At 41.6% G+C, this 27,821-nt stretch overlaps 1 protein-coding gene across 12 annotated transcripts in view; it reads left to right on the top strand.

Annotated features, from left to right (window-relative positions):
- PTPRQ (protein tyrosine phosphatase receptor type Q) overlaps positions 1-27,821 on the top strand; it is a 2,012,995-nt gene that overhangs the window by 1,881,080 nt on the left and 104,094 nt on the right. For all 12 annotated transcript variants that reach the window (XM_069629300.1, XM_069629298.1, XM_069629293.1 and 9 more), the window contains one exon: positions 26,672-26,820. In XM_069629300.1, coding sequence (XP_069485401.1) covers positions 26,672-26,820 — 149 coding nt within the window. The remainder of the gene's footprint in view (positions 1-26,671; positions 26,821-27,821) is intronic.

Consider the following 27,821-nt stretch of genomic DNA (forward strand, 5'->3'; position numbering starts at 1 on the left):
TCTGAAGTATGTTTATCTGTTAATGGCATGGTCATCAACTGAGGAAATGGATTTGAGGAACTAGGGCATGGTGCTGAGGTGTACTGCAAGGTAAGTGTGTTTTCCCCAATTAAACATCTTTGGCACCTGTATGGTGGTAAGGGTGTTCAATGAAACAAAAGAAAATATATGACCTTGTGGTGAGGCGTTGTGCTGTGCTGTATTTTCTGGAATCCGTTTACATGTTGATGATGTCACTGTCGTCAACAGAAAACATTTATTTCAGTGTGCTGCAAGGTAAGTGTGTTTTTTCCCAATTAACCACTCTTGGCACCTGCGTGGTGCTAAGGGTGATCAATTAAAAAATAAATTACTTTGCGGTATGACAGTTTGCCATGCTTTCTGAAGTCCGTTTCTATGTTGAAGATGTCACAGTCAACTACAGAGAAAATGGATTTGACGAAGTAAGGTGTGGTGCTGAAGCGCACCACAAGGTAAATGTTTTTTTTACACATTATATACCCTTAGCAAATGCATGGTGTACAATAAAAAACAAATATGACCTGCGATGTGGCGTTGTGTCCATGCTGCCCTTTTCCAAGACCGTTTTCCTATTGATAATCTCACAGTCCTCACCAGACAAAATTGATTCTAGGAAGTAGGGTGTGGCGCTGAAGTGTGCTGCAGGATAATTGTGATTTTTCTAATTAAACCCCCTTAGTACCTTCAAGGTGCTAAGGGCGTGAAATTAAAAAAAATATATATACAGGACCTTGCAATAGAATCCACAGTGGTGGGCTGAAAGTGCTGGTAACTATACCACTGCCTCCATTAAGGGACCCTTGTTTCATTTCGGCCTTTAACTTGGGTGTGTTGGGTATTTTGTGGATATTTGGGGCTTTGCGGTATTTTCTTACCGCCAAAATACCTTTAGCAATAATCACTCTCTGTATTCATATTGGGTCACACATAACAATAATACATTGCATTATTTCAGAATTCAGACCTATTTAGATAATGTGTGCGATAATTTGCGTGGTTGGTTGGTATAGTGGTTGGTTTATTTGTGGCCCCAATATCCAACATCCCTTGTTTTTTATCTAGATTGTTCTTGATCACTAGAGAGACTTACAGTTTAGGGATACCACATTTTCAGTGTTAGTGTTGTGTTAATGTGGTAATTTCCACTACCTTATATACGGTATGGAACTTTGTCCAGAGAGTCTCTCTTCCCGTTGGCTCATGTACCTCCAACAAGCTATGCTACAAACAGTCACTCACAACTGTCCATACTGAATATAATCATGCACACATCTGTTTTAAAATGACAATTGCACTGTTTAAAAATCTACCCACGTTTAAACCGTTTCCCATGCAAAATGAAAGATAGAAATAATACACACTAGCTATCTGTTTTCAGATATTTTTGTATTATAGAAATTTCCTTTAAACACAGTTTAACCTTTTTTTACAGAAATAAATGAAATGGTACAACATTATTTTTGATAAAATGAACAGAGAGCTGCGAGAATATATTCAATTGGTACCATTAAATATGCTGATAAGGGACTGGGACTCCCTCGAATACACTGACTGAACAGTTTCGCACACTTTCGCACAGCTCCCACACACTTCTGTAATTACCTTATCTGTTCAGCATGAGTTTTCTCCGGCTATACTCTTTCTGAATTTGGCTCCCTTGAAGATTAACCCCAGTGAAAACAAGCGTCTGCCGTTCTCAAACCGGGGTTATTGCCTGGAATTCGCAGCTTTTGCAGCAGGAATGCTTCAGCCAGGAAACAGGTCCTTCTCCCAGCTCTGCAAGATCTCGATTGCTCTCCCCCTCTCCTCAAGCTTCCCCAGCAAAACTCTAATCACAGCCTCTAGCATGATACTTGCTATGACGCTGCTCCAATCAGAATCAATCATGTCATCTCCTCCCTCACTACACAATGGCTCATTTCTACAGTAAAAATTGTAACAAACTGATTTCCTGTTCCTTCGAGCTCTTTGCTTCCTGTAGTTATGTGGACAGGGCAGCAGAGAAAAAAAATGAATGTGCGTTTAAAAGTTCACTTTCAGAGTAGGCCTAATTCTGCAGTGGAGACACATTTTTATTAGTGGGTTATGTTAAATGAAGTTTTATTAGTCAGGTTAGTTATTAATAAGGTTAGTTATTAATTTTCAAATGTGTCTCTTGCAACATAGGCATTTCAGGTGAAAAATAGTGTGCATTTTTGAATGTGCACATGTGTGCTTTTAACTGTAAAAATAGATTTGCATCTTATATGTAAAAATCGTTTTTGACTGAATAGCCTGTCTTTACTTATATGTCCATGTTACTCTGGCAACACATATAGCAATGCACCACACCCATGTGGTGGTGCTGCATCAAAAAAAAATGCTACCTGTGCAGTAGTGCTGTACTCTGTGCTGTAACACGCCAAATATCCTTACAGGTGGCAGGCAGTTACCAGTAGGGTTAGCCCATTGCCTTGGTGCTTAATATTAAACCCACTTCCCCCCAGCTTAGTTCTTTCCCTGAACTTTCATGGTGGTTCTCAAAAGAAGGAAGGAGGGAATGGGAGGGCGTGGGAGTGGATCTAGAAAAGATAGGAAGAAAGTAGACAGCTTATTTTTTTTTACAAGATATATATATATATTTTTTAACAACAATCAGGTAAAAAAAAACATGTAAAGAAAGTAAAACCACTCTCAAAAAAAAAGAAAACTAAAACTATTGGCAATTTCCCCCATGCTTCACCCAGGCATGCTCAATTGCCTCAAATGTTGTTTCATTTAGTGCTATGGCACTATAGCACTTCCTTCAGGTGAAAACGCCACCTACTGAAGACCTGTGTTTGCGTGGAGGGTCCAACGCTATGGCGACAGAGGCAACACTCCCATCATTGATGCCAGATGAAGTTGATGGGAGAGGCCCAGCAGATGACGCAGCTGGTGGTGATGGTCCTGCTTCATCCTGTGATGTTGCAGGTCCAGCGGTGGGTTGCAGAGCATCGCAACCAAGGCAGATTGCATGTTGCCGGAATCTGCTCCTGAAACGTTCATCCACATGCCGCCAGGGGTAACAGATCAGGTGGTTGATGAACAGCGTGGTGCCCAGGCTTTGTGCCTGCTTCTTATTTCAGACCTGAAAAGAAATTATTTTGCAGCTGAAATGCACATTTTAAGAAAATGGCAACAGAGATGATCAAATGTTGGTACACCGAATTAGACCACAATTGCAAAGAGCTCACATTGCGGTTGTCAGGGAAAGAAAGGGTACCAAGTGCCATGAACAAAAGAAATTAACTCAAGCATTTGTGTATTTTTATATGTCCCAGTGAAGAATCTACACACTCAGGTCAGTTCACTGCCGAAATGTATTTAGTTTATTTAGACATTTATATAGCGCACCGAACCCTGAGGTATCTGGGCACTTTGAGCTTAAGAATATGGTTACAACATTTACAAATTGCATTAATGACCAAGTGCACACAATGGAAAATCCTGACCTCATGATGCAAGGCGGCTACATCAAGCTATGCAGTTAAAAATGGTAAAGTCCAGGTACATGACATGGGAAAGCCAACCTCATGTTGCAAGGCGACTACATCAGATCATACAGTTACACATAGTAAAGTCCAGGTACATGACATTGGAAAGCCTGACCTCATGTTGCAAGGCGGCTGCATCTAGGCATGCAGTAACAAATGGAAAGTCTGGGTACATGACATGGAAAAGCCTGACCTCAAGTTGCAATGCGGCTGCGTCAAGGCATGTGGTTAGAAGTAGAAAGTCCTGTAGCATGATATGGAAAAGCCTGACCTCATGTTGCAAGGCGGCTACATCTAGGCATGCGGTTACAAGTAGAAAGTCCAGTAGCATGATATGGAAATACCTGACCTCATGTTGCAAGGCGGCTACCTCAAGTCATGCTGTTACAAGTAGAAAGTCCAGTAGCACAATATGGAAAAGCCTGACCTCATGTTGCAATGCAGCTACAACAAGGCATGCGGTTACAAGTAGAAAGTCCAGGAACATGTATGGAAAAGCCTGACCTCATGTTGTAAGGCAGCTACATCATATCATGTGGTTAATAAATAGGCAGAGTTTGCGAAGATATAAGAAACAGTAAGTGCCATGGGTGAGGTAGAGCAATTGGGGAATAGGGGGAAGAATCAAGTTGGAAAGAGCAGGATAGTGTAGTGTAATGCAGTCACTGGGCCAGCCAAGTTAAAAGGAGTGCACGCAATACAACCAATAGGGTACCGCCAAAAAGTAAAAAAATGCAGCCATATTCAGAACACAGTTAGGATCAAGAATGCAGCCAGATTCAAAACACAGTTAGGATCAAGAATGCCGCCAGATTCAAAACACAGCTGGGATCAAAAATGCAGCCAGATTCAGAACACAGTTAGGATCAAGAATGCAGTCAGATTCAGAACACAGTTAGGATCAAGAATGCAGCCAGATTCAAAACACAGCTGGGATCAAAAATGCAGCCAGATTCAGAACACAGTTAGGATCAAGAATGCAGTCAGATTCAGAACACAGTTAGGATCACAAATGCAGCCGGGTTTAGAGCACAGTTAGGATAAAAATGCAGCCAGATTCAGAGCAAAGTTAGGATAGAAAATGCAGCCAGATTCAGAGCACAGCTAAGATTTAAAACGTTAGAAATGGGTGAAAGCACAGAGCGAACACAAACTGTAGGCATAGGACTCAAGTGAGATGGAGAAGAAGGAGAAGGCAAAGGAGTAGGAGTGTGATCAGCGGGGTAGAGCTAACCCATTACTACCGAGGTGGGAAAAGTCAAGGAAGTCCAGGTTCCTTAGAGCTGCATCAGTAATGCCTATGTGAGGGGGTGCAAAGCTCACCTTGCAGCGTTACAGCAGCGGATAGGGAGCAGACATGGGCCTACCTCGCAGTCCTTAGAGGAAGGCCGGCATTTGCCTGCCAGCATGCCTGATTGTCGTGATGACTCTTGAAATGACCAATTGCAGGCAAGCAGGTAAACTAGCACTGGTCAGATGGAGGCATCGAGAAAGGATCCGGCCATGTTGGAGAGGCCTGTAGAAGTAACAAATCCTGGTGAAATCAGTGGCAGAAGCACAATGAGGCTGTAGTCAGGGAGCAAGTGCAGGAACACTGCTTCCCCAGTAAAAGTGGAATTTAAAAGCACACTGCCTGAAAATTATGTGCCTACGCTCAATGTGCACCAGGAAATGCCAACAAAAGCCCAGAGGGATTACCTTTTCGATGATTAGAGGGGGTGAGGGTCCCGGGCCTCCGGGCCAAGGGATGCAGGAGTGCCCATCTGGAGTAGGGGAGGATAGGAGCAGACCTACAGCAGCATATCACAGTAGCACAACAAGCCAAACAAATTCTCAAGAAAGATTCTTGTGACCATCAGTAGCCTGAAAGCTAAAAAGGCTCTGCGACCAGATGACCTCACTGTCCCTTTTTATTAGGCTTTTACAAAGGTCTTATTGTGGCTCTAGACCACCCTGTTTCACTGATTACACCACGCCAGCTTAGTCTCCAGATCTATGTCTTATGCAACACTCCGTCTCATTACCAACTGGACAGAGATCTGTGAATATGTAGTTACTCTTGTCGTATTGCCCTTTTAAGCAATGAAGTAAAAATCTTTTCAAAGTCATGGCCACAAGGCTGTAGGCACTGCTTCAGGGCAGTTGGAGGTAACCAAACATTTAACAATATCTTGGCCAGTTTGAGGCGTTTCCCACGAGGGCTTGGTAGTGAAAAGGCTTCGGCTGGCTGGACTGCAATTCCCTAAAGAGAATGTTATGGAGTGTGGGGCACGGGATGCTTTTGTGAAAAATATCCATGCAGATTATATTATCCATAGAGCTAGAATCAGAGTAAATGAACATTCGTCACACAGGATTTGGTTGTCATGGGGACAAGGCAAGCTTGCCTGCTTTCTCTACTATTCTTTGCCGTGGGTCTGGGTAAACATAAAGTCCAAGGGCATTACATTCAGGAGAGTAATATGCAAATTGTCAATGTATGCTGATGATTCTTTGGGAACCATATCAGATCCATTATCTTCTGTTCTGGAATTGAACTGTGAGGAGGAGTGCATTGCCAACTCTCTGCTTTGAAAGTTAACTTTCCGAATTTTGAAATCCTTGCCCTTTCATTGACTTCTGTGGAGGGACACAAATAAGGAAATATCACATAATATAAATGGGTAGGCATATGTGTGCATGATCGAGTTGTCATCATATCTCCCAATGAAGCCAATTCTTTAAAAATGAACTACCCCTCATTATTCCGCGCCATTAGGAATGACCTGGTGAGGTGGCATAAACTGATTATATCTCGGTTTGAGTGAAAATGAGCATGCGCCCAAGTTTGCTGTATTTCTTCCTGACCCTCTCTACACATGCTCTTCTCTCCGTTCTTTTCCATATCCATAAAGGCTCCTCATACTTTATTTGGAATGGGAAATAGCTCAGAACTTATACAAAACGCCTCTGTACACTGATAGTGGAGGGTGGCATGAGGGCACATAACCTTTTCTGTTTAGGACTCTCAACTTGCGGAATGATGTAGAAGGAGCTTAGAGAAGCGGTGTTGGGGCAGGAGTCAATTGATTTGTGATAATTATAGTGGAATTCAATTTTGCTTCCAGGAATTCCTATATTCTGGCCGTCTCTTTGATTCCAGCTACTTTATGGTATCTCTCAAGGACTGGATATGTTTCCAATGCATACACTGCAAATGGACAGAACCCCAGTCTTTGCACCTGCACTTCATGGGGGCACATTTGCCAGATTGAATGCAAATCAGACTTTTGCTTCTCAGAAAAGGGCCGGCTCGAATTCCTCTGGTAACACATCACCCAGAGCTAAAAGAGTGTGCAACTTATTTCCCAAGAGCTTTTGAGAAGTGCCTCAATAGCCAAATGAGTTTGAGCAGTCTTATGTCATCTCTATACAGAGAAATCCCAATAATTCTTCAGCAGGTATACCTTGATTACCAGTGAAAATGGCATGTCTACTTGGGTAAGCAGCCATCTGACTGGCCATGGCGGATAGCATGGTTTCAGGCTTGAGAGTCATTCGGGTGTATACAGTGCAAGGAACTGGCTTCTGAGTTGCTTCACCACTGGTACCTAACCCTCATGAGTTTGAATGCAATCTCTAATGATGTTTCTGTGGGATGCTGACAAACACTGGGGGGAATGTCACTATATATATATGGTGATGCTGCCCAGCCCTGACATGACTCTGCGAGGATGTCTGGGAGTGTGATGAAATGCCCTGCCTGAACGTCGGGATGCAGAGTGGGGTGGTTATGGGGGCAGGTGCCACTGCCTGATACACATGCTCGGTCTGGAAGAGGATCCCTTGACCTATTCCAGCACACCCTGCCATTTATCAGAGGCTTGCCACAGAGGGCAAGCACAGGCCCCTCTAAAATGTTAGCCCTTCTTTGTTTTGGTATCTTTATCTCTATATATAACAATCCTTCCTGGACTGCTAGTGTAGGCAGAATAAATAGATCATAATGAAGAGGAAGCAAATTACCTCTAAATAAGTATTAATAATACGTTATTAATACAGTGAAAATACTATTGCACACTTCCTATACAAAATTGCATACATTTAAATACATTTAAAAACGTTAAGATAAAACCAAACCTATAGTGCAAAGTGCAAGGGCAAAGTGTCACCGTGCTATGGAAACCGCTGTTTGTAAACACTGACACTTATAACGTGCACATTTTGCAACTAGTCCATAGATCTCATAGAGACTTAGCTTCCTTTTATCTGCCCATTTTTGGTATCTTTGTACCTAAAAGATACCAAAGAAAATAGGGGATTTATGAGTGCCCCATCTCACAGGGGAGGTTCTGAAAGGACCGGTATAACTCCTGGCATGTGACATAACATAACATAACATAACATAACATAACATAACACAACATAACTCTGGTTCACAAAGGAAGATGGGACTGCCAAGTCATGACCGCAAAGATAAAGGCATTTCTGAAGCATTAGAGTCTTAGCAATGTGTAGCTGGCTGCAGAAATGATGAGCCATGCAGAAAACTCACACGAAGGAACATTCAGTTTCCTTTCTATAGCAGGAGGAGCAATTCTGGAGAGTGCTGGCAGCAAACACAGGAGGACATTGAATAAGAGCAGGAGATACACGCCTGGAGTGGGAAGGCAAAAGAGCATGAGGTGGAGGGTAAAAGGGTGATAAAGAGAAAGTACGATGTTGAAAGTAAAAAGGTGACAAAGAATAATGAGGAGGTGGAGATGGAAGAGTTGAGAAGGTCAAATGTGTGGCGAAGAAAGGGGACATATATGGGATGGTGATGATACAAGGATGAGACGAGAGGTGGAGTGTATTTTGATGGCGGCGGGGAGAGACAACAGGGAGAAGAAATGGAGACCTGTATGTAGGATATTAGGAAACACAGGGGGAAGGAACGCAGAGACGGGAAGAAGAGAAGAACATTGAGAATGGGTGAAGGAGGGACGGCAGAGAGGAGGCAGACAGAGTTAAGTAGAAGGACTAGGCATGCTAAAAGCCTGATAGGAGGAGGTTGAGGAAGGGTGGAGGAACAAGCATGTAGTGGAGGAATGACGAGGCAGAGGAGGAGGTGAAGGAGCAGAGTAGTTCAGGGGATAGGCCTAGGGAAGATGAGGTCCTCTGAGGCACAAGTGTAAGCGATTTTCAATCAACACTACAGCTAAGTCAATGCCTAGTCTGGGATGCTGAGGAAAACCCTTATTGATGTATTTTTATGTCCAGTTCAGTACTCTGGATGACAACCCTTGTATAACACCCCCCTCTTAGAATCCCCCTGACCCCACTGAGCCAAGAAGTAGGTTTGTTTTGCAAATTAAAAGGTTTATTTGAAAAATTAAACAATATATATATATATATATCACACTTTTATAATAAATTAATATCTGATAGTACACTTAGACATATGATGTTGATCAACAATGGGTAATCTGGCACTAGCACACTTCTTTACAATCAATGAGGAGTTAGTATAGGATGGATAAAGTAGCAAAAATACTTTTATGGTTTCAAGGGAAAAGCAATGAGGAATAAAATGCAGTACAGAAATACTTGATATGATTTTAGCAAAAGATAATCACTTTTTCTCTGGCAAATCACCCCCCTCCCCTATGCAATGTAAGAAATGGAAGGAGATGGAAAGAGGAGCACACAGTTCTCAGGAATGCAATCAAATACAATACGAAATTCCGTTCCCCCCCAACAAGCTTAGAGGAAACAGGTAGGAGTTTGAAACACAGGCCCAAAATGCTTTTTAAATGTGATGGCAATGGATGGGAAAATGTGACAACTGATTTTAATTCCCTCTAGAGATTCAGGGTGAGTGGGAGATGCGTGTTGGTATTAGTTCAGGCTCACTTTAGCAATGCTCTATGAGTTATTACCAAGTTGCAAACGGATTTTAACAAAATAAAGAATGGAGCTGCTATTTTGACAAGTGGAGAAATTGAGCCAAAATCGCAAATTGCGGTAAATTTCGCAAGTGCGTAAATCGTGATTGCGGTAAAAGTATAAGGAGTAGGAAGTCGGTTCTAGGCTTGTTGGAAAGCTTAGATTCTAAGCTTTCAGATGAAAGTTAAACCAAACGGTTCCAGAGATACGGACGATTAAATAAAGGTAGTTTTTCGGATTTAAAGTAAACTCAAAACAGCTGCAGAATTGACAGTTGACAGTTGTGCAGCTTTAAAAATGACAGATGACACGATTTCTAGGAGGCAGTTCTACTTAGGTTAAAATAGTTTGGATTAGATTATTTTAACTAAGAGATTGGTTCTGCACAGTTCTGTAGGTACTCACAATATAAATTTGAACTAGGCCTCATCACGGATCTGGTCAACACGTCCGGCTGCGGTTCTGTCTGCTCGGCGGGTCAATCAGGCACCGGTTCTGCTCACAGCGATCTGGGTCAGCTCTGCTCTGCTGGTCTAGCCTCTCTGGATTCTGGATGTAACACTGCTTTCTGGGTACTGCTACAGGTTCTTGCAAAAATTCTCGGCAAAACTTCAAACAGCTCGCTCGGCTGTTGAATAGTTTGGTTAGTTTTGAGGCCTGCTGAAGAGGATTCAGCTGGTGGATTCAGGCCTCTCTGCTACAAATTCTGGAGTTAATTCCTGCTACAGGTTCTGGAGATTGATGGATTTGAAGTCTGGATCTCTGGATGTGAAGTCGTCGGTCAGCATGCTCCGCAGCAAATGGAATTGAATGTCCCCACCTGTCCCAGCAGTCTCTTTTTATGTGTTTTGAAAATGGGTGTGTGCCTGGGCCTAGCTAAGCCTGCCCCTCTCTACTTGTCATTGGTCCAATTCTCCCCTCTCCCATGATTGGGGAATTGGGTTGTGAGTCAGAGTGATGAGGTCTGTTTATGAGTCAGAGGATCCTCCCCTGGTCAATTTGCCCACAAATCTATACCTGATCCAAATACATATTTCCCAGGTACACAGTTGTTTGACATCACATACACACATCATATATTACTAAAGATAGTCCCTGTCCCGACTCTGGCGTTTCTAGGAGCTTGCATTCAAAAATGGCAACTTATTTTCGATTTTAGTGGGTTTTGCAACATTGGTTTTTCATCAAAAATTATACAAAGGTACATTTCCCTTCCACATATATCCCAGTAACTTTCCATGTCTCTAGCTTAAACACATTGTCTACAATAATCATAATTAGCGGGGTTTTGCCCCAGAACATGTTACAAATTGGAGTTTGGACTCAAATCGTGAGGGCATTTTTCAAACTAAGACTCTCAAAGTTGTACATTCCTGTCATTTGGTTACAATAAATGATCACTGTTTCTATAAAATATATATTTGTTGCAATTCAACCCCCCAAGTGTTTGGGTCCGCCTCCCTTGCTGGCAGAGGGCTGTTGACAGGAAACACTCAAAATTAACATACCCCATTCAACAGAAAGAGCCCTTTCTGTGGGCTCCAGCAGACTGCCTGGAAGTCTCTCTTCAATCAATCAACAGGGTCATGTGATATCCTGCCTCCTAGTGTGGAATCTCTGAGGTGTTAAGGTTTCCCAGCCTCTTGGCCTCTGGGAACAGCAGGTGGCTAGATTTTCAATTAACTAACAAGCTTTGAAGTCCCTGCCCTTCTTGCAACTCCTAAATACAGTTTCCCTGTCAGAGTTTAGACCGCTAGCGCCACCTTGGGGAATTTGTTGGTACTGCATCCATTTTTGAGTTGTCTTGAATTACTGCATTTCAATAGAGGGGTCTTTTGCTTGATAGTATAGGACCCTTGCTTAACATTGTTTTGATGGCATCCTTACAGTAGAGTGGTGATGTAGAACCCCCCACAAGAAGGTTGTATCTTTGGAGTGGTCTCGTGCCAACTGCACAGTTCTCCTATTCTGGCGTGAATGTGGGCGGCGATAGCTCATCCCCACATCCACCCAGTCTATTGATTCAACATGGGTCAAAACCCTTGACACAAGGCAATTGCGACTTGTCAAGGAAGCAGATGTGAACAGGGTTGTTGGGATGAGAGCCAAGTCCCTGAAACAGGAAGTAAGAGAACGTCACCAGACACCGCCTGTAGATAAGCATGGGTGGCCATCCTCCTGGGGAAGCTCTGGGGTTCATCATGGCATTACCAAGCTGTGCCCTCTGCATCTACCCAGGCGTAATGTGCAGACAATGATGGAGCCCTGCAATCCAGATGATGGTGTTCCAGCAGTCCAGGACTGGATTGCAAAAGTGTAATGAAACGTTTTTTACACAAAAAAATCACTGCCTGGCTGTCTACAACATGGCTGCATTAGATAGTAGCATACATAGACAACTTTACGTTAGAAATAGTTGAACCCATGCTTGTAGAATGGGGCCTGATCTTACAAATTTGCATTGCAAATAATCTTGCCACTTAAAACGGGTGCACCCGTTGTTATATTAAAAATGTATGCAATGAAGTGCAAAGTATAGGCTTCTTCAAAAGTGGCACAAAGGAGATCTATGGGGATCTGATAAAAAGTTATAGATAAGCTGAAATAATGGAAGGAAAGAGTGTAATGTTAGGAAACACTAGTTTGGCACATTTGCCTTAAGAAGAGATTTAAAGCAGCAAGGTGCAAAGGCGTGGTACAATGAGAAAGTAGCTATTGATAAAGCAAAAGAAGGGGTGGGCGGACTTGGAAGGTGGAGATGAAAGGACGCAGCATATTAGAGGGGAGAAGTACAGAGAGAACGACCAAAGTTTAAATGTAGGGGGACATTAGAGAAGATGCAAATAATGGGTCTGCAGAGTGCAGTTGTTTGCACACTAGCTTGAGACATGAGTGGGTGATCAGAGTGGCATGTATAGTGGATGGGCATGACGTGTGAGTAGAGCGGCCTGTTTATTGACTAGCCCCCACTGTGGTGTGTTGCAATTCCATTTCAGAGAACGGCTACTAGCAATCAGGAGGATTTAATCTATGAGGAAGAATAGGATTTTGAGCAATGTTGGAAATGTTGGCAAGGGCAAGTGGATGGGGAAGAGTATAGATGTAATGAGAAAACGAAAAGTGCATTTAACGACAAGGAAGTAAATTATAAGAGCAGTAAAAGTCTATTTTATTTATTTATTTTTTTGCTTTTATCAATTTTATGATTTTGCAAAATGGTTTTCTATCTTCCTCTTCATTTTCTGTTTTCTGAGACCATTGCTTTAGGCAACCAAGTTTGCTGTGAGGAGTTCCGTCTCTTTTTTGGCGCAATCGTCCAAGGCGGCTTTTAGGATTTTTGCCGTTGCTAGGGACCATGAAGTCCTTGAGCCATTCATTAAACGGGACCACCACACTTCTTTGATTTACAAGTCTATTTGATTTACAACACTCTTGTCAAACCATCTCCGGGTAAATAAGAGGTTAGTAGAAACCATGCCAGAAACCTAAGACGATGGGCCTGATTCAAAGTGTGTTTTCCAATGGGATTGTGCCATTATAAAACGCTTCTGTGAAGAAGGTCCTATATCTCAGTCATGTTATACATCGATTGGGTCAATGTGATCACAAAACATATATGTAACTAACCTACAAGAGTACCCTGAATAACTATGACTATATCGCTACATAAGTTATGATCTCTGTGCAGGCTTAACATATGGCACCCCTGCAGGATATGGCTGGAACCTAGCTGAAAAGCAATGGTGCACAGTAGCATTCAAAGTAATATACAAGGGCAAAAGTTCATAACAAATACATCAGATTAGACATAGGCCTGCCTAAAAAGATATGTTGTTACATTTTATTTTCAAACAGGTGGGGATGAGCGACAGAGACATAAAGATGTTCCAAATGGATGATGCTTAAACTGAAAAGGCCTGCTTCTATGTGTTTTTCGTTCCCCTTTGACTCTTGACCCAGGCCACGTTTCGACTACAGTTGGATCGTAAACCTCCCAATATCCTCAATTGTTCTGCTAAATCTTTTTTTTCTTTAAATGAGTGCATTGTAGGTGGCAGGTTTTTGAAAGGATAAAGGAATTGAATGGCCGCCAGAGTAGTGGAGTAATATGGAGGTAATATGGTCATTCTTTCGACCACCTGCAAAGAGTCCAGTTGCAGAAGGCAAGACTAAAATCAGGGGTTGCAAGGAGCCTTTTGACAAGCCTTCTAACATTGCATTGCTCCTGTCAACTTGACATAAAACCTTCACCTCTACTGTATATCACACATTATTAGCAGGAATGCTCATAATACCACATTGATGTTATGCTTTCTGCTTTACTGTTATGCATGGATACAAACAAATTTTACCCTAAATGGGTTTGCTGAATGGCTGGTGGAGCATGGCACCAGTATTGATACTGACTGAGAAATGCAAAATTAGAAAGGTGCTCGCTAAATGCTTTGCACTGTACACCCGAGTTCTCATTTATAATGTTTTGTTAGAATATACACAATCACAGAGGCAGGATCCGCATGACGCGAGTGATAGAGTATGTTTGACCCCCCAAAAAAAGGAAGTTCTATAAAATACTCTCTACTTGTATTACAAGGGAGTGTGGGAGCACCTCTACTGAGAAGGAACATGGGTAAAATACCCTGGTCTATGGAATATCTCCCACTCAGGAAGGTCTGCAACCTGGCATTTTGGTGCTGGACTGCCCTCATGGGTGGGACAAAGATGAATATGCAAATAGTTATTTCTCCTCTGTGAAGGGTGCAGTGAGGCAAAACGTAGATGTGCATTCATAAATTATAATCGGTCACATGCTATGCAAGCATCTTGCAACATTTTTGGAGAGGGTAAAAAGGTCTCCTGGCTCCAAGCCTACATAATCTATGAACACAATTCCACACTGAATGCATTTTTGTTCCATTTGTTAATGGGTAAACAGAAGCAGAACAATAAAATAAAAACACACACAGCTTTTTCAAAAGGGCATTGGCAGATGTGGTATTTGATGGCTACTCCTCATTCTGAGACCTGTCTTCTAACCACGTCACATGTTTTATATGTGGTTTAATTGGGTATCTTGAGTGTTTTGATGAATGATTGTACTAATAATTGCATGTATTTTTTGGTAGAAAACATATATACTTTGATGTTAAATTGAAAATTCCGTTTTGTAAACATTTTCTTTGTTAAAACCAAATACAAATAAATAGATAAATAAATAAATAAATAACCACTTCACAATCCAACTGCAACACTTTGTGAGAAGCCCGTAGAAGTGTAGATCCGTGTTACCACCCACATAAATCAATATGCACTCTTCAGTGCCGGTGTAAGCACTAGGCACATTAGGCAGAGGGGCAGAGGTGCAGGGGAGCTCGCCAGCAGGAGGTGCCAATCATCAGGGTTTTCTATCATTTATCATGAATTAATGAAAATATGTAAACCTATCTGAGCTAAAGTCGACACATGATGCCCTGTTGCAATAAAGGGTTACCCTGCTGCAAATCCTGTGGCCCACATGTCTAGTAGTCACTAACTTGCCAGTGGAAACAGGGATTTGTCCCATTGATGCCTGTGTTTGGGCTGCACACCACATAGTCTGAATCAAAACTGAAAACAGAGATACCTAGCTGGAAGAAGTATTGATAAAGTTATGTGGCCAGTACCAGGTCCCTCACCCCAGGTCAGACTCAGGGTATGTCTCTCCTGGAGCTTCACATGGCGCAGCATGAGCCCAGCGAAGCAGACACCTCCCATATAGAAACAGGAGGGTGGCATAGAGGGCTTTTACAAGTTCAACAAAACCAAAGGCTTCTGCAAACACCAGGCAAACTAGACGGCTGCTAAGGGTACTGGCCAGCAGGGGAACACCAGACAGCAGACTTTTCTATCAGTTATCATCAATTAAAAAAGAGATGTACACCAGTCTGAGCTAAAGTGGCTCTTGATGCCGTGCTTGAAATAGGGTGTGCCCTGCAGCAGACTGCAGTGCTCACACGTCTAGAAGTCACTACATTGGTAGTGTAAGAAGGGGTATTGCCCACTGACACTTGTTTTTGGGATGCACAATTCATGGTCTGGCTTGAAAGTGAAACACAGAGGTCTAGCAGGAAGACGTCTTGATAAAATATTGAGCTCGGGATCAGGTCGCTCACCCCAGAAAAGTCAGAGTCACATAGATACTCATGGATCCTGCCTACTTTTAGATTAACTTGATTATTTTTAAATGTAATAAGATTTCCTTGGATTTATTTAGAAGGCGTTCACATTACCTTGGGTTTCATTTATATTACATTTAATTACTCTAGATTGCCACTTATTAATTTTAGATTACCCTGGATTACTTGTCAATTACCATGGTGTAGTTTGTCTTGTTTATCGATTGCATTAGATTACCTTAGATTTCATTCTACTGATCATCTCAGATTGCTTTGGATACCTTGGATTAATTAAAAATACCATTAAGCTAGATGTTGTTACTTTCAGATTGTTTTGGATTACTTTGAAATAGCTTCAAATGTATTACATTGGATTCATGTCCACTATTTAATATGACCTAAAATGTTATTGTGTATTTTTGGTTTAATTTTATTTTAGAGAATATTTGTGAAATTAGAGACAAAAAAACACTTACCGTCTGAGTTTTTCTGGAAAGAGACGGTTTGCAGAATATGGTATTGGGTGATCTTCCCCTCTCTCCCGGTGCCAGGTAGAAAATGCCCTGGGAAGGAATAGGAGGGAGAGCCAGAGCTACTTCCACCATAGTTATTTTAGGAGCTCTTTCTTTCTTATATAGCAGTGATGACACCATCAAGTTTATAATCTTGGGGAGTTCCATGTGGGTACGTTTCTGTCCATCTTGAATAGAAGATAAATGCTGATCCACAGAAGAAATATGGTTTTATTGGTATACGGACTGGAAAAGCAACTGGATGGAACCCATAGGCACAATGGAATGAAGATGTTCGCAGAGATGTATTGATGGATCCTTCATATAAGCCATTACAATAATCTATTTTAAGTACTGACAACTGTTCGATGGAATTGTTGTAAGCAAATTCCTCAGTTGGCAATTCCTCAGTTGGTAATTCCTCAGTTGGTAATAAGAGACCTAATCATCATGTGCTGAGGTGATGAAACATTGTATCTATTGCCCCATGGTTTGGTTCATACTTTCAGTCAAACCATTAGTCTGGGGATGATAGCATGAGGTGAGAGTAGGTTTTATTCCCAGGCTAGAACACAAAAGGGACCAGAATTTAGAGGTCAACAGTGATCCTCAGAGATAATAGTAGATGGAAGTCCATGAAGATGGTAGATCTCCTTAAGAAATATTGCAGCTATTTCAGCAGCGGGTGGAATTTTTGGAAGGGGAACAAAATTACCTGTTTAGTGAAAGCATATATGGACACCACCAAAAGTAGTTAGGTATTGTTGCATGTCTAACTTAACTGTAGGCCACCAGAAGGTTCGTAGAACAAGGTATTCAGTGGGTAACACACCACCATGACCAGCACGTGTGCTCTCATGATGAAAAGAAAGTATGTGCTGTTGGATGTCAGTGCTAGATATCAATACTTGGTTACCCTTAAAAAGTAAACCTACTTTCATGGAGATGGTAGATTCCAAAAATGTAGTTGGATTTTGTTGAAGGTATTTGGAGGTTTCTTGTAACTTTTGTAAAAGTGTGTTAAAATGCTAAATAAAAGTATGTTTTTCAAGTATAGACTCTTCAGAATATGTGTGAGGTAGTGAACTGTTATCTTTTCTGGACAAGGCATCTGCCACAATGTTTTTACTAGCAGGAATGTAAGTGACAAAAAACTGATATTGAGCAAAAAAGTATGCCCACCCCGCTTGTCGACTGTTTCGACATTCCATATTTTTTGATGCCCTCAGATTTATGTGGTCTGTCCGGATACCTACATGACGTTGTGCTCCTAATAGGAGATGTCTCCATTTTCTGAATGCTGACTCCATTGCTAACAGTTCTTTCTCCGACACGGTATAGTTGACTTCATGTGGGGAGAGAGTATGAGATAGATAGTCTACAGGGTGTTCTATTTTGTCCTTTTGTTTTTGTAGAAGGACAGCTCTAATAGCTCCTTCGGAGGTGTCCGGCTCGACAATGTATGGTTTAGAGGTGTCGGGTTGGCAAAGAATGGGTGCCGTAGTAAAAGAGGGAAGTCGAGGAGGTGAAGGTTTTTTTGGTAAATGGATCCCAAAGGAAATATGTATCCTTTTTTAGAAGACGAGTCATTGGTAACACCATAGCTGCAATGTTGGAAATTAATTTCCTATAGAAATTTGCCAAGCAGAGGAATTTATTTAGGTATTTTACTGATTTCAGAGTAGGCCAATTTTGAATGGCAGCAATTCTTTTGTTATCCATTTGTACACCTTCAGTAGGGAGAACATAACCCAAGTAGGGAACTTGTACACCAAAGAGACATTTTTCATGCTTGACCAGGAGTTGGTGTTGTGGTACATGGAACAGCACCTCTCTAACTTGGAGAGTGTGTTCCCCAGTGGAATTGGAATAAATCAATATATTGTCCAGATATATGATAATTGTGTAGAACAGAGGGTCCGAAAATATGTGATCTATGAAACGTTGAAATATAGCTGGTACATTTGTAAGTCCAAAGGGCATGACGCTATATTCAAAAGGATTCGGAAAGTGATTTTCCACTCATCTCCCTTCTTTATTTATAGAAGATGGTAAACACCTCTGAGATCAAATTTTGTAAAAAAGAACGGCTCCACGGACAGCTTCCAAGATGTGTTGGATAAGTGGGAGTGGATATTTGTCCTTTATGGTAATGTTGTTGAGCCGTCGATAATCCAGACACAGGCATAGTTCTTTACAGTCCTTCTTAGGGACAAAAAAGAGGGAATCTCCACATGGGGCTTTAGACACAGTGATCAACCTGTTCCCCCCAATCTATTAAGGCAATAGTTTAAGAGGTGAAATCTTGGGTCCTCGGACACACACATAATATGATAAGGGAGACACCATCATTTTTCATTCAAGATAGGGGTTTAAAGAGACTGAGCATTATTGTTTCCCAAGGGGCGAGGAGGAATCAAAGGACACAAAGGACATTCCTTTAATAGGTATGTTTTAGAACCGCAGTGCGTTCATACTCATTGTTCTCTTCTGTGTCTGCATTCCCTGGCAGTACCCACTTGCAAGGATTCAACTGCACCAGCTACTTGTGAGTCTCTGGTCTAAAATGAAACAGGCAATTTTTCTTCCTCTCTGCCTGGCGTTCTTGCATGTGGAAATCAAGCTGCATCACCAAAGACAGGAGATCAGATAGCGTAGATCGACGTGGAACCCATGCTAGTCTGTCATTTACGTCGTCATGGAGTCCCCGCCTGAACAAAGCAAACTATGTGTGTTCTAGCCATCCAGTTTCGATGGCTACTTGCCTAAATCATGTGATATATGACATTACATCACCAGATCCATGAGTGATATCAAGGAGTGATTCTTGAGCTGAATATGTAAGTTCAGGTGAATCAAACCTGTTGTAACTCTTCTCAGGAAGGTAGGATAGTGTTTGATTGTGGAAGGGTCTACGGTTCCTAATGTTGCAGCTCATTGCCAAACTATTTTTTATCAAGTTGTAAATTATGTAACCTATTTTTGCCTCTGTCAAATAAAAATGGTTTGCAGGAAAAATATACTGAACATTCATTTTCTTAGGGTTTCTGTCAAAATGTTCCTTATTAGGAGAAGTTGTCGGTGGTTCGACCCCTACGGTTTGGCAGGCTGACATTATTTGCTGCAAAGCAGCATTCTCTGATTTTAAGGTGTATTCCTCACAAGAGAGGGTCTAAACAACCTTCATTAGATCCTGCAGTTGTGCCATAGGGAAATGTAATTGGGCGTCTGAATACTGTGAGATTAGAGACAAAACAAAACCACTTACCATCTGAGTTCTTCTGGAAAGAGACGGTTTGCAGAATATGACAATGGGTGATTTGCTCCTCTCTCTTGGACCCAGTCAGAAAATGCACTGGGAAGGAACAGGAGAGAGAGCCAGACACGAAGTCCAAATGAGGGAAAAGACTGAAGCTAGAAAAAACCTTGGCCCGATGATGAAAGGCCAATAGAACTTCCAGAGAAGTAACCAATGGATGTGAATCTTCAATAGTGTGTTCCAGGGGGAACAAACAATGCCAGATTAAGTCCTAAGCTGGAAGGCTCAGCGGGAGGCAAGGGAAGTCCAAGGCTGGAAGGGCTCTGCGAGAGACGAGCGTCAGTTAGGGAAAAATATCTTTTTGCGATGCAGTGTCTGCTCAGTGTGAATCACATATCAAGGCTGATTACGACATGCAAGACGTCATCGCCATTTTGGAAAAAACACTAGACCGATATAAACAGGACTGCTCTTTGGTGTTAATCGAGCGATACTACAGGAAAGACACCAACGATTCCAGATGGACCACAGAGCGGTTCTGACAATATTGCTTTTTATTACCTAAGATTACTTTATAATTAGCTTGGTTCCAATGGATTACATTTAGAGTTCATTAGATTACTTTAAAACAAGAGTAATGTAAGTACTCTACAATGTATGCATATGGTATACTATGATATACAATAAAATACTCTGGTGTATGAATACATTCTAAATTTAGGGGAACAAAGGGATGACCGAGGGACAAAGAATGACAAATGTGGGCTTACCTAAATATTGTATAGGTCTGGATTCAATCTAGTAGCATTGTTAATATGGCTAGTAGCAAGAGAGGAAATGACCAGGCCATCAATAGTCCCCCAATCTCTCAGAGGATCAGGATGTGAAGTTTGGGAATGTCAAACTGCACATGTACTGTGAAAGTATGTATGCAATGGATTTATAAAGTGCAAACCTACCTGGGGAGTAAGAAAACATTGTACATTGGGAGCGTCACACTGGGAGGTTACTATGAATTTCAAACTAGGAACTTACTGTGAATGTCAAAATGATTGTGATTTTAAAAGGAATGCATGCTTATAGGTTATGTTAAACAAAGGAGCATGCTAGGATTGTCAAACTGAAAGCTTACTGGGGATGTCTAACGTATGTAGAATGTCAAAATGCAAAGGTCACTGAGAATGTCAAGATTACTGGGAATATCAAACTGGGAATTTATTGAGAATGTCAGCCTGGGAATGTAGCCAAAATGTCAAGCATACTGAAAATATGGAATTTTGAGCTTCCTGGGTGTGCCATGTTATCACATTATTGCATATTATATCACGTTTACTTAAAAGTAACTCTAACTTAAATTCTGGGTTCATTGAATTACATGTATATGTTATAAATATGCCTACAGTGTCACTCCTTGAAGCCCACTGCTGTTCGGCACTGTTGCTTCAATGGTCTCTGCCCTCTTCCATGTTTCAAGCAAAAGTGTGGGATGGGGAAGATGGGGAACCCACCAAATTAAATTCCATCTAAGGTCTCCTGCATCATATTCAGACAAGTGGAGCCCGACCCTGCTCCAATGCAACAATACCACACTATCAAGATAGCTTTCATATGCCTGGTATATCATAGAACAATTTCATATGGTCACATGGATCACTTAGTCCGAGCTTGTCATACCCTGCAGGCAGCCATAAAGCTCATTCTCTCTGGGGCCTGTCTGGTTTGCTCGGGTTGAGTCAGATTGTTCTCCACCTCTCTTGTTAACTATCCCTACTGTGTCCTCCAGAATTCCCTCTACACATAGCCTATTCATCGTGCTTACACCTCTGCCAGAGGCTTCAGCATTGTCAGGTCCACTTGGCCAGATAAGATTTTGATGTGGGAATATTTTACTCCCTGTTTTTTAAAGTCAATTCTGCAATGCAAGTATTTTATGAGTGAAAATATGTTTTAACTGGAAAACGGGAATATATTTTTAATAATTATTTCTTTGCAGCTAGTTATTCATGCACATATAAAGATACATGTTGACCTCTTTAGATCAGTCAGTAATTACGAGGTTACTTCCTCTGGTATTGCTTGCACTACTGGTTCAAACATATCCATGGAGCTGTGTGGATGAAAGTAGGGTGGAACATCTTATGTGTTTGTTTCCTATTTTTGTTGGGAGTATTTTTCCTCCCTATTTTATGTTTTTAGGAGTATTTGCCTATTTGTAGGTGTGAAAGTGGCTGACAAACCCCTTATCTGTAGGGTTGCCCCTCAGGGCTTTCACCAGGAGTGAACATCCTTATGATTATGTTTGGAAGGGCCCATAACTCTCAGGCACTGTTTTGCACATCTCAAGGCCATCCCACATCATAACTTGTATTAATTAACTACTTTTTCCACATTGTACTCGTAATCACATATATGAATATTTGCTTGCCAATATGGTAACTTTAGTTCGTTCGTTTGAGCAAATGTTCTTCTGGTCAAATACCCTATATTGAACATGCATCCCAGAGACCACCTTCACTCACCCCTGCTGTTACCGTTCCCTGTATGTTGTGACTTAAGCCCCTTTGTTTCGTCCACAGGCCATCCCCCTATGTCCCTTCCCAACTCACCTTGTTCCCTATTTTATTTGTTTTATTTTTCACCCCACTGACCACAGCCTGATGGGAACCCTTGGGCGGGGTCACAAGTCCCCTCTACACAGACAAGGCTTTTCATGTTAAGGCCAATTTTATGTCAATGCATGCACTATAACATACTCATAACATATCATGGCATGACATGACATTTCATATCATAATATGAAGCAAACAGTGCCTTTTCATGGGATGACGGGTCTTACCATGGCACAATGTATCATAATGTAATATATGATAACATGATTGAATCCAAAAGCATGAGCACCACAATAATAGATGTCTGGTAATGATAATTAATAACTATGAATACGGTGTCAGGTGTATCGACCCACGTTCAAGTTATTATGCTGCAACATTTGGTGCTGTGGGCTTAGAAAATTTAAGATGGCTGAAAAGCCCACATTTGCGCCAGAATCCAGGAAAACCGCGCAGTTTTTTCTCACACCAAAATGGTCGCCTGACCTGCCACCCACCAGTGCGAGTGTGATGGGCCAGAAGCGCCATGAGTGAAACGTGGTGCCAAAGGAAAAACAGCATTACCTGTTAGCTCAAAGAGCCCTTTGAAATCACCTTTGTTTCTCTGAATGCAAGCTCAAAATGCCTATTTAAAACATTGCAAGATATTCAAAAATCTTACTGAACACCAGCAGACGTCTGGTAGAATGAAGTCTTGTGTGCATACAAAAGTTGGAAAGATGAAGAGCCTAAAATAATGTTCATAACAAAACTGGCTGGGCTGTGGATGTCAGCAGCTAAGTGAAATGGGATTTAAAGCCACTAAAATCGAAATGTTTAAAATAAATGAGTGACCTACTTTTGAGTGTCACATAAGTTGCAACTGTTTAAATGTCATAGTTTTGAACTTAGAATCAGCGTTGTAGCTGCATGTGTCAAAATTGTAAGTTTGATTTGAATGAAGAAAAATGGGAAGCCTGGCTTAAAGGGACTGAATTCTGCCCGGCAACTACCCCCGACAGGAGTTGAAACTTGCACAGCAACTGTATTCACAGGCCTGGCCTGCCTTCTGCTGCCCCACCAAAAGGAAATCACACCTCTCTGATTGAATCAGGGGAGGGGTACCTGGGACTGCAGGGAAACCGAACAATGAACTGCCCTTTGCTCCAAGTAATTGCTAAATCAGGGGGTCGTAAATGGCTTCCTCTTGGAAGGAAATGGGAGGGGCACTGCTTCTGTGAGCCAGCTGAGCTTGGAGGAAGTGGACAAACCAGAAATTCCCCCATGTGCTTTGGGAAACCACACCCCTCTGGGCCAAAGCATACATTTGAAAAGATGGATAATTCATAGTACAAAATTGTCAAAATTATATCAATAATATCATTATTCCTGTGATTTTTCTGTGCACATTTTAAGAGGTGTTAGGACTCTGTGGTATGTTCTGGGGGGTAGTAGCGGAAAATAGGGTAATACTCCAAATGTCTGTATGTTAAAAATCTGACACTTCATCATCTGATGCCCATATTCCTTGCGCACATTTGTGTAAATTCTGGAAAAGTTTAGAGATTGTGTTCTGGATGAAAAGGGCAGAATTCTGTCAGAAGTGAACACAACATCTTACAAAGACAGGGATCGGATGGTTTGGCATTACAGAAAATATGTTAACTGGACATATAATATTAGAAAAGTTGTACATAGATAAATATGCATTTAAGTCAAAAATAGATTTGTGTGCAAAGTGACAAAGGGAGTGTTCTTTCTGTATGCCATAAAAATGATGCCTGATGACACAGGATGACTCACAATTCAGTTCCCCAGTCAGGCAACAGAGAATCCTATAGCCTATCAGGATCCTCAGAGGGTTGGGCATAGACGACATCCAAATTCAGGCACTACCCAGAGACCAGAACTTAGAAAACCAGACTCCAGACTCCAGAACTTTGAAACAGAAGGCCTACTGCAAGCTAGTATTCTCAGCTGGCCTTACAATTTTGCAAACTGATTTACCCCAGACTTCCAAGGGGCACATCAGAATAAAACAGCCGGGCTGTGCTGTTTGATTCTAGCCAAGAACTTTTGCCAGAACCAGACCCAGAGAGCATTGCTGTACCCAGAACTGCAGACCAGACCGCTGTGCAGTGCCAAGAACTTTATCCAGAACCAGAGATCCAGACCCACAGAGCAGAGAGAACCGCAGCTAAACTTGTTGACCAGATCTGTGATGAGGCCCATTCCTTCCAAAATTAGGAGTGAGTATCCAGCCAGAGCTGTGCAAAACCAATCTCTTAGTTTAAAAAATTCTAATTCAAACCATTTCCACCTATTTAGAACTGCATAGAAATTGTGTGTCCATTCTGTGATTTCAAACCTGCGAAAGTGTCATTTGTCATTTGAATCTTACTTTATTTCTGAGAATCTACCTCCACTAAATCATCCGTGTCTTTTGAACCGCATGTCCTAGGAGCGAAATTTAACTTTCATTTTAAAGCCAAGAACCTCAGCTTTCCAACAAGCCCTACACCTTATAATTTTTCCGTAATCGTGATTGATGTACTCAGTAAGACAATTACTACTACTACTCTTCCCTCTTGCTGTGTTTGTGAGTTATTGTTCTTGACTTCATCTGTGTGTTGCTTTCTTTTACTGATGCTGCTCATTTGGAAGGCACATATAAACATGTTCTTCGATTGCACTTTAAATTGTGAGTTGGCAAGTTAAAAAATCTGCAAAAAATAAAATGAACATTTTATATAGCATAGCATATGTTGACGTAGGATATCACCTGTTTTCGATGACAAAGCTGCGAGTTTACTCTCCCCATTTTTATGCCATAATATTAAAACTTTCGTTTTAAAGTGTATATATTTATTTTGTAATTAATTAAGGCATATAGTATACGATTTTTTATTTAGGCTTTAATTGATGCTGCCATGGATAGGGGCTTGAATAAAGAATGTTCTATATTGTACTGTACTTCCTGCACTTTAAGGTAACACATGTTTTTTTTAAATTACGTTCTACGTATTTTGACTTCATTGTTAATGCATTGGGCCTCATTACGACCCTGGCACTAAGTGTTTAACGGTGCCGTAAAAGGCTGCGGTGCCGTTAAACACTTAGCCCCTTACTACGAGGTCCCTTTGCGGGACCCGACCTTAACGGCTGGTCTACATCAGCCGTTAAAGTAGGGACCCGCAAAGGGACCTTGGTGCTAAGTACGGTACTGCAATTTGTGGTACCGTACTTAGCGCCTTTCCCATTCCCATAGAGCCCTATGGGGCAAAAATGGGAATGGGGAAGGGCCATGGTTCAATGGGGAATTACTGCCCCGCCAACCTTGGAATGGGGTGGTAATTCCCCATTGAACCATGGCGGACCCGTTACAACACCGGCACCAACCATGGTGCTAATAGCGCCATGGTTTAGCGCCGGTGTTGTAATGAGGGCCATTGTCTTTTATTATCTATGTGTATGCTTTAATGGCCTAGTGCCGAAATAAAAGATATTTTGATTGATATCACCTTACATGAAGTATCATTCCATGGGATATCTTCACATGGTATGACATTCAGATCATGACATACCAGATCATGAAATATCATGATATGCAAGGTAGCATGTGTACATTCGGTCTATACTAGCGTTGTCAGATGTTTGTGTCTTAGAATACCTTTATGCTAGATCCGAATTGTTGGGTGTAGGGCCACTTCAACAACTAGTGTTACAGGGGTCTTTGCACTGACCCAATGCAATGGTTTGCAAAAGTGTTAGAGAGGTGACCCTATTCGTGCTGATGTCAGTTCCATTACTAGCAGTGATGCATATGTTGTCATTGCACCAGGACAGAGACAAGCTATATTTTCTCATGGTGTTGGTGTTACAATTACCAATGCAGGTACAGTGACCCATTGTGTTCTGGCAGAATGCTGGCACAAAGATGGAAATTGTGCAATGCTGGCACAAAGATGGGAATTGTGCAGGTGCTTCCAACGACGCACAATCTGATATTGGACCACTCACCCCAGTCATCTTTAGTTGTTTCACTATTACTACAAGCAGCACCACATCAGGTCAGTGCTCTGGCACTAAGACCAGTGCAAACTCGATCCTTGCCTTGATGATGCAAAAAGTGATCTATATGTGTCATAAAGAAGGGTGCAGGTGGAAGTGTCATCAGTGTCCTCACCCACATATGTCTGCTTGCAGCCAAGCTGGGGCGGCCTGGCAGCTCTTCGCAGCCAGCCAGCCTGCCAGCCATTTTTACCAACACTGGCAACAGAGGTGAATCCTGCTGTGAAAGCCACTTATGGCCACGTAATGATGGGTTGAATGCAAATTGGCTATAATGTGGAGCCTAACATAAATTGGACATTTTGTGGAAAGTGGGCATGTGTAAAGAAGCAATCATGGCTATTTGTGTGTACAGGAAATGTGTCGTTATGTGCTCAGTAGGTATAATGATGACTAGCAATGATGCATTCTCTAGTCGCAAATGTACATTCCAAGCTATGAGAATATTGATCAATATCTCTGCTACCTGTGACATTGGCACGTTGGTCATAGTAATATGGTCCTGGAAAATAATCGAATTGTTACATGCGGGTGCGTCAAACGCTTCTATCATGAATCTTTATGAAGTGAATGGTGCATGTGCATGGGTGACTGTGTAGAATGTATCATTTTCACTGCAACCATTTCTTTTTGCAATTTGCAGCACGGGGATTTTATGATGGTGCGCCAGTGCAACTTTACCTCTTGGCCGGAGCATGGTGTGCCAGAAAGTGCAACCCCTTTGATACATTTTGTAAAGTTGATAAGAGCAAACAGACCGCATGAAAACACACCCATCGTAGTGCATTGCAGGTAAGTGAACTGTGTGGAACAGCATCAGTCATGCCACTTAGAGATACGTTTATAGCATGCATTAGGCGTGATAGAGTGCTCCAAAGTGAAAGTATGACTGGTTTCCTTTTAATTTCTTGAACGTATTTAATCTGGACCAAAATAGTAATTTTGTACTGCAAAAATGACTTTGTACTGGCTTTCCACTGTAGAAATACACTTTGTACAGTTCCATGAATCAGGGTTTGTGTCGGCAGTGCAAAGGCACTATTCAGCAGTGCAAAGGCACTTGCCTGACTCATGGAACGTTTTCCTATGGTATTGCGCCATTATAAAACACTTCCATGAATCAGGCCCTTTGAACCCTGCAAAAAATTCCATGAATCGGGCCCAAGACTTATATTTTGCACTGTGTTATGTAAACCGGATTTTCAAATGTGAAAGAAGTCGAGTGCTACCATTTTTACACCGTTAAAACCACGCAAACATGAATACATGTTGATAGTGATAACAGTCCAAGCTAAATCTACATTATGGAACACACCAGTCCAACCTTAACATCGATCAAACCATTCCCTGATCACCCTCGTCCCCAAGAACAAGTTGATTTTATTTGCACCTCTGGCACCATGAGGCTTTTATGACAGCATTTAATAGAACACAGAAGAAATATTAACACTATTATTACACATTTACTCTAGCACTAAATTTGAGTGCAACGTGAACCACATTCTTTTCGAAAATCCATCAACATGGCTTGGAGATTTTACCCAATTTGGAAGAGGAAACCAGCAGATAATAATACTATATCATGAGCTGGAATCAAAATTAGCTGTTTCATCTGGTAGTGAAAGTGTACCTGCATATTGGGGGGGATGGAAGGGGGTGCACATAATCACACATGATGAGGGTAGACTGACCAGATTTAAAAAGTTTAAAAAAAACATGCAGTATAACTAACATAAAAGTAGGACACTAACTGTTGAAAGTGGCTGTCAAGGCATTACACTTCAGTAGTCGTT

This window comes from Ambystoma mexicanum, chromosome 12 (genome assembly GCF_040938575.1).
Source record: "Ambystoma mexicanum isolate Mex_15411 chromosome 12, UKY_AmexF1_1, whole genome shotgun sequence".
In the NCBI taxonomy this organism is placed as follows: Eukaryota; Metazoa; Chordata; class Amphibia; order Caudata; family Ambystomatidae; genus Ambystoma; species Ambystoma mexicanum.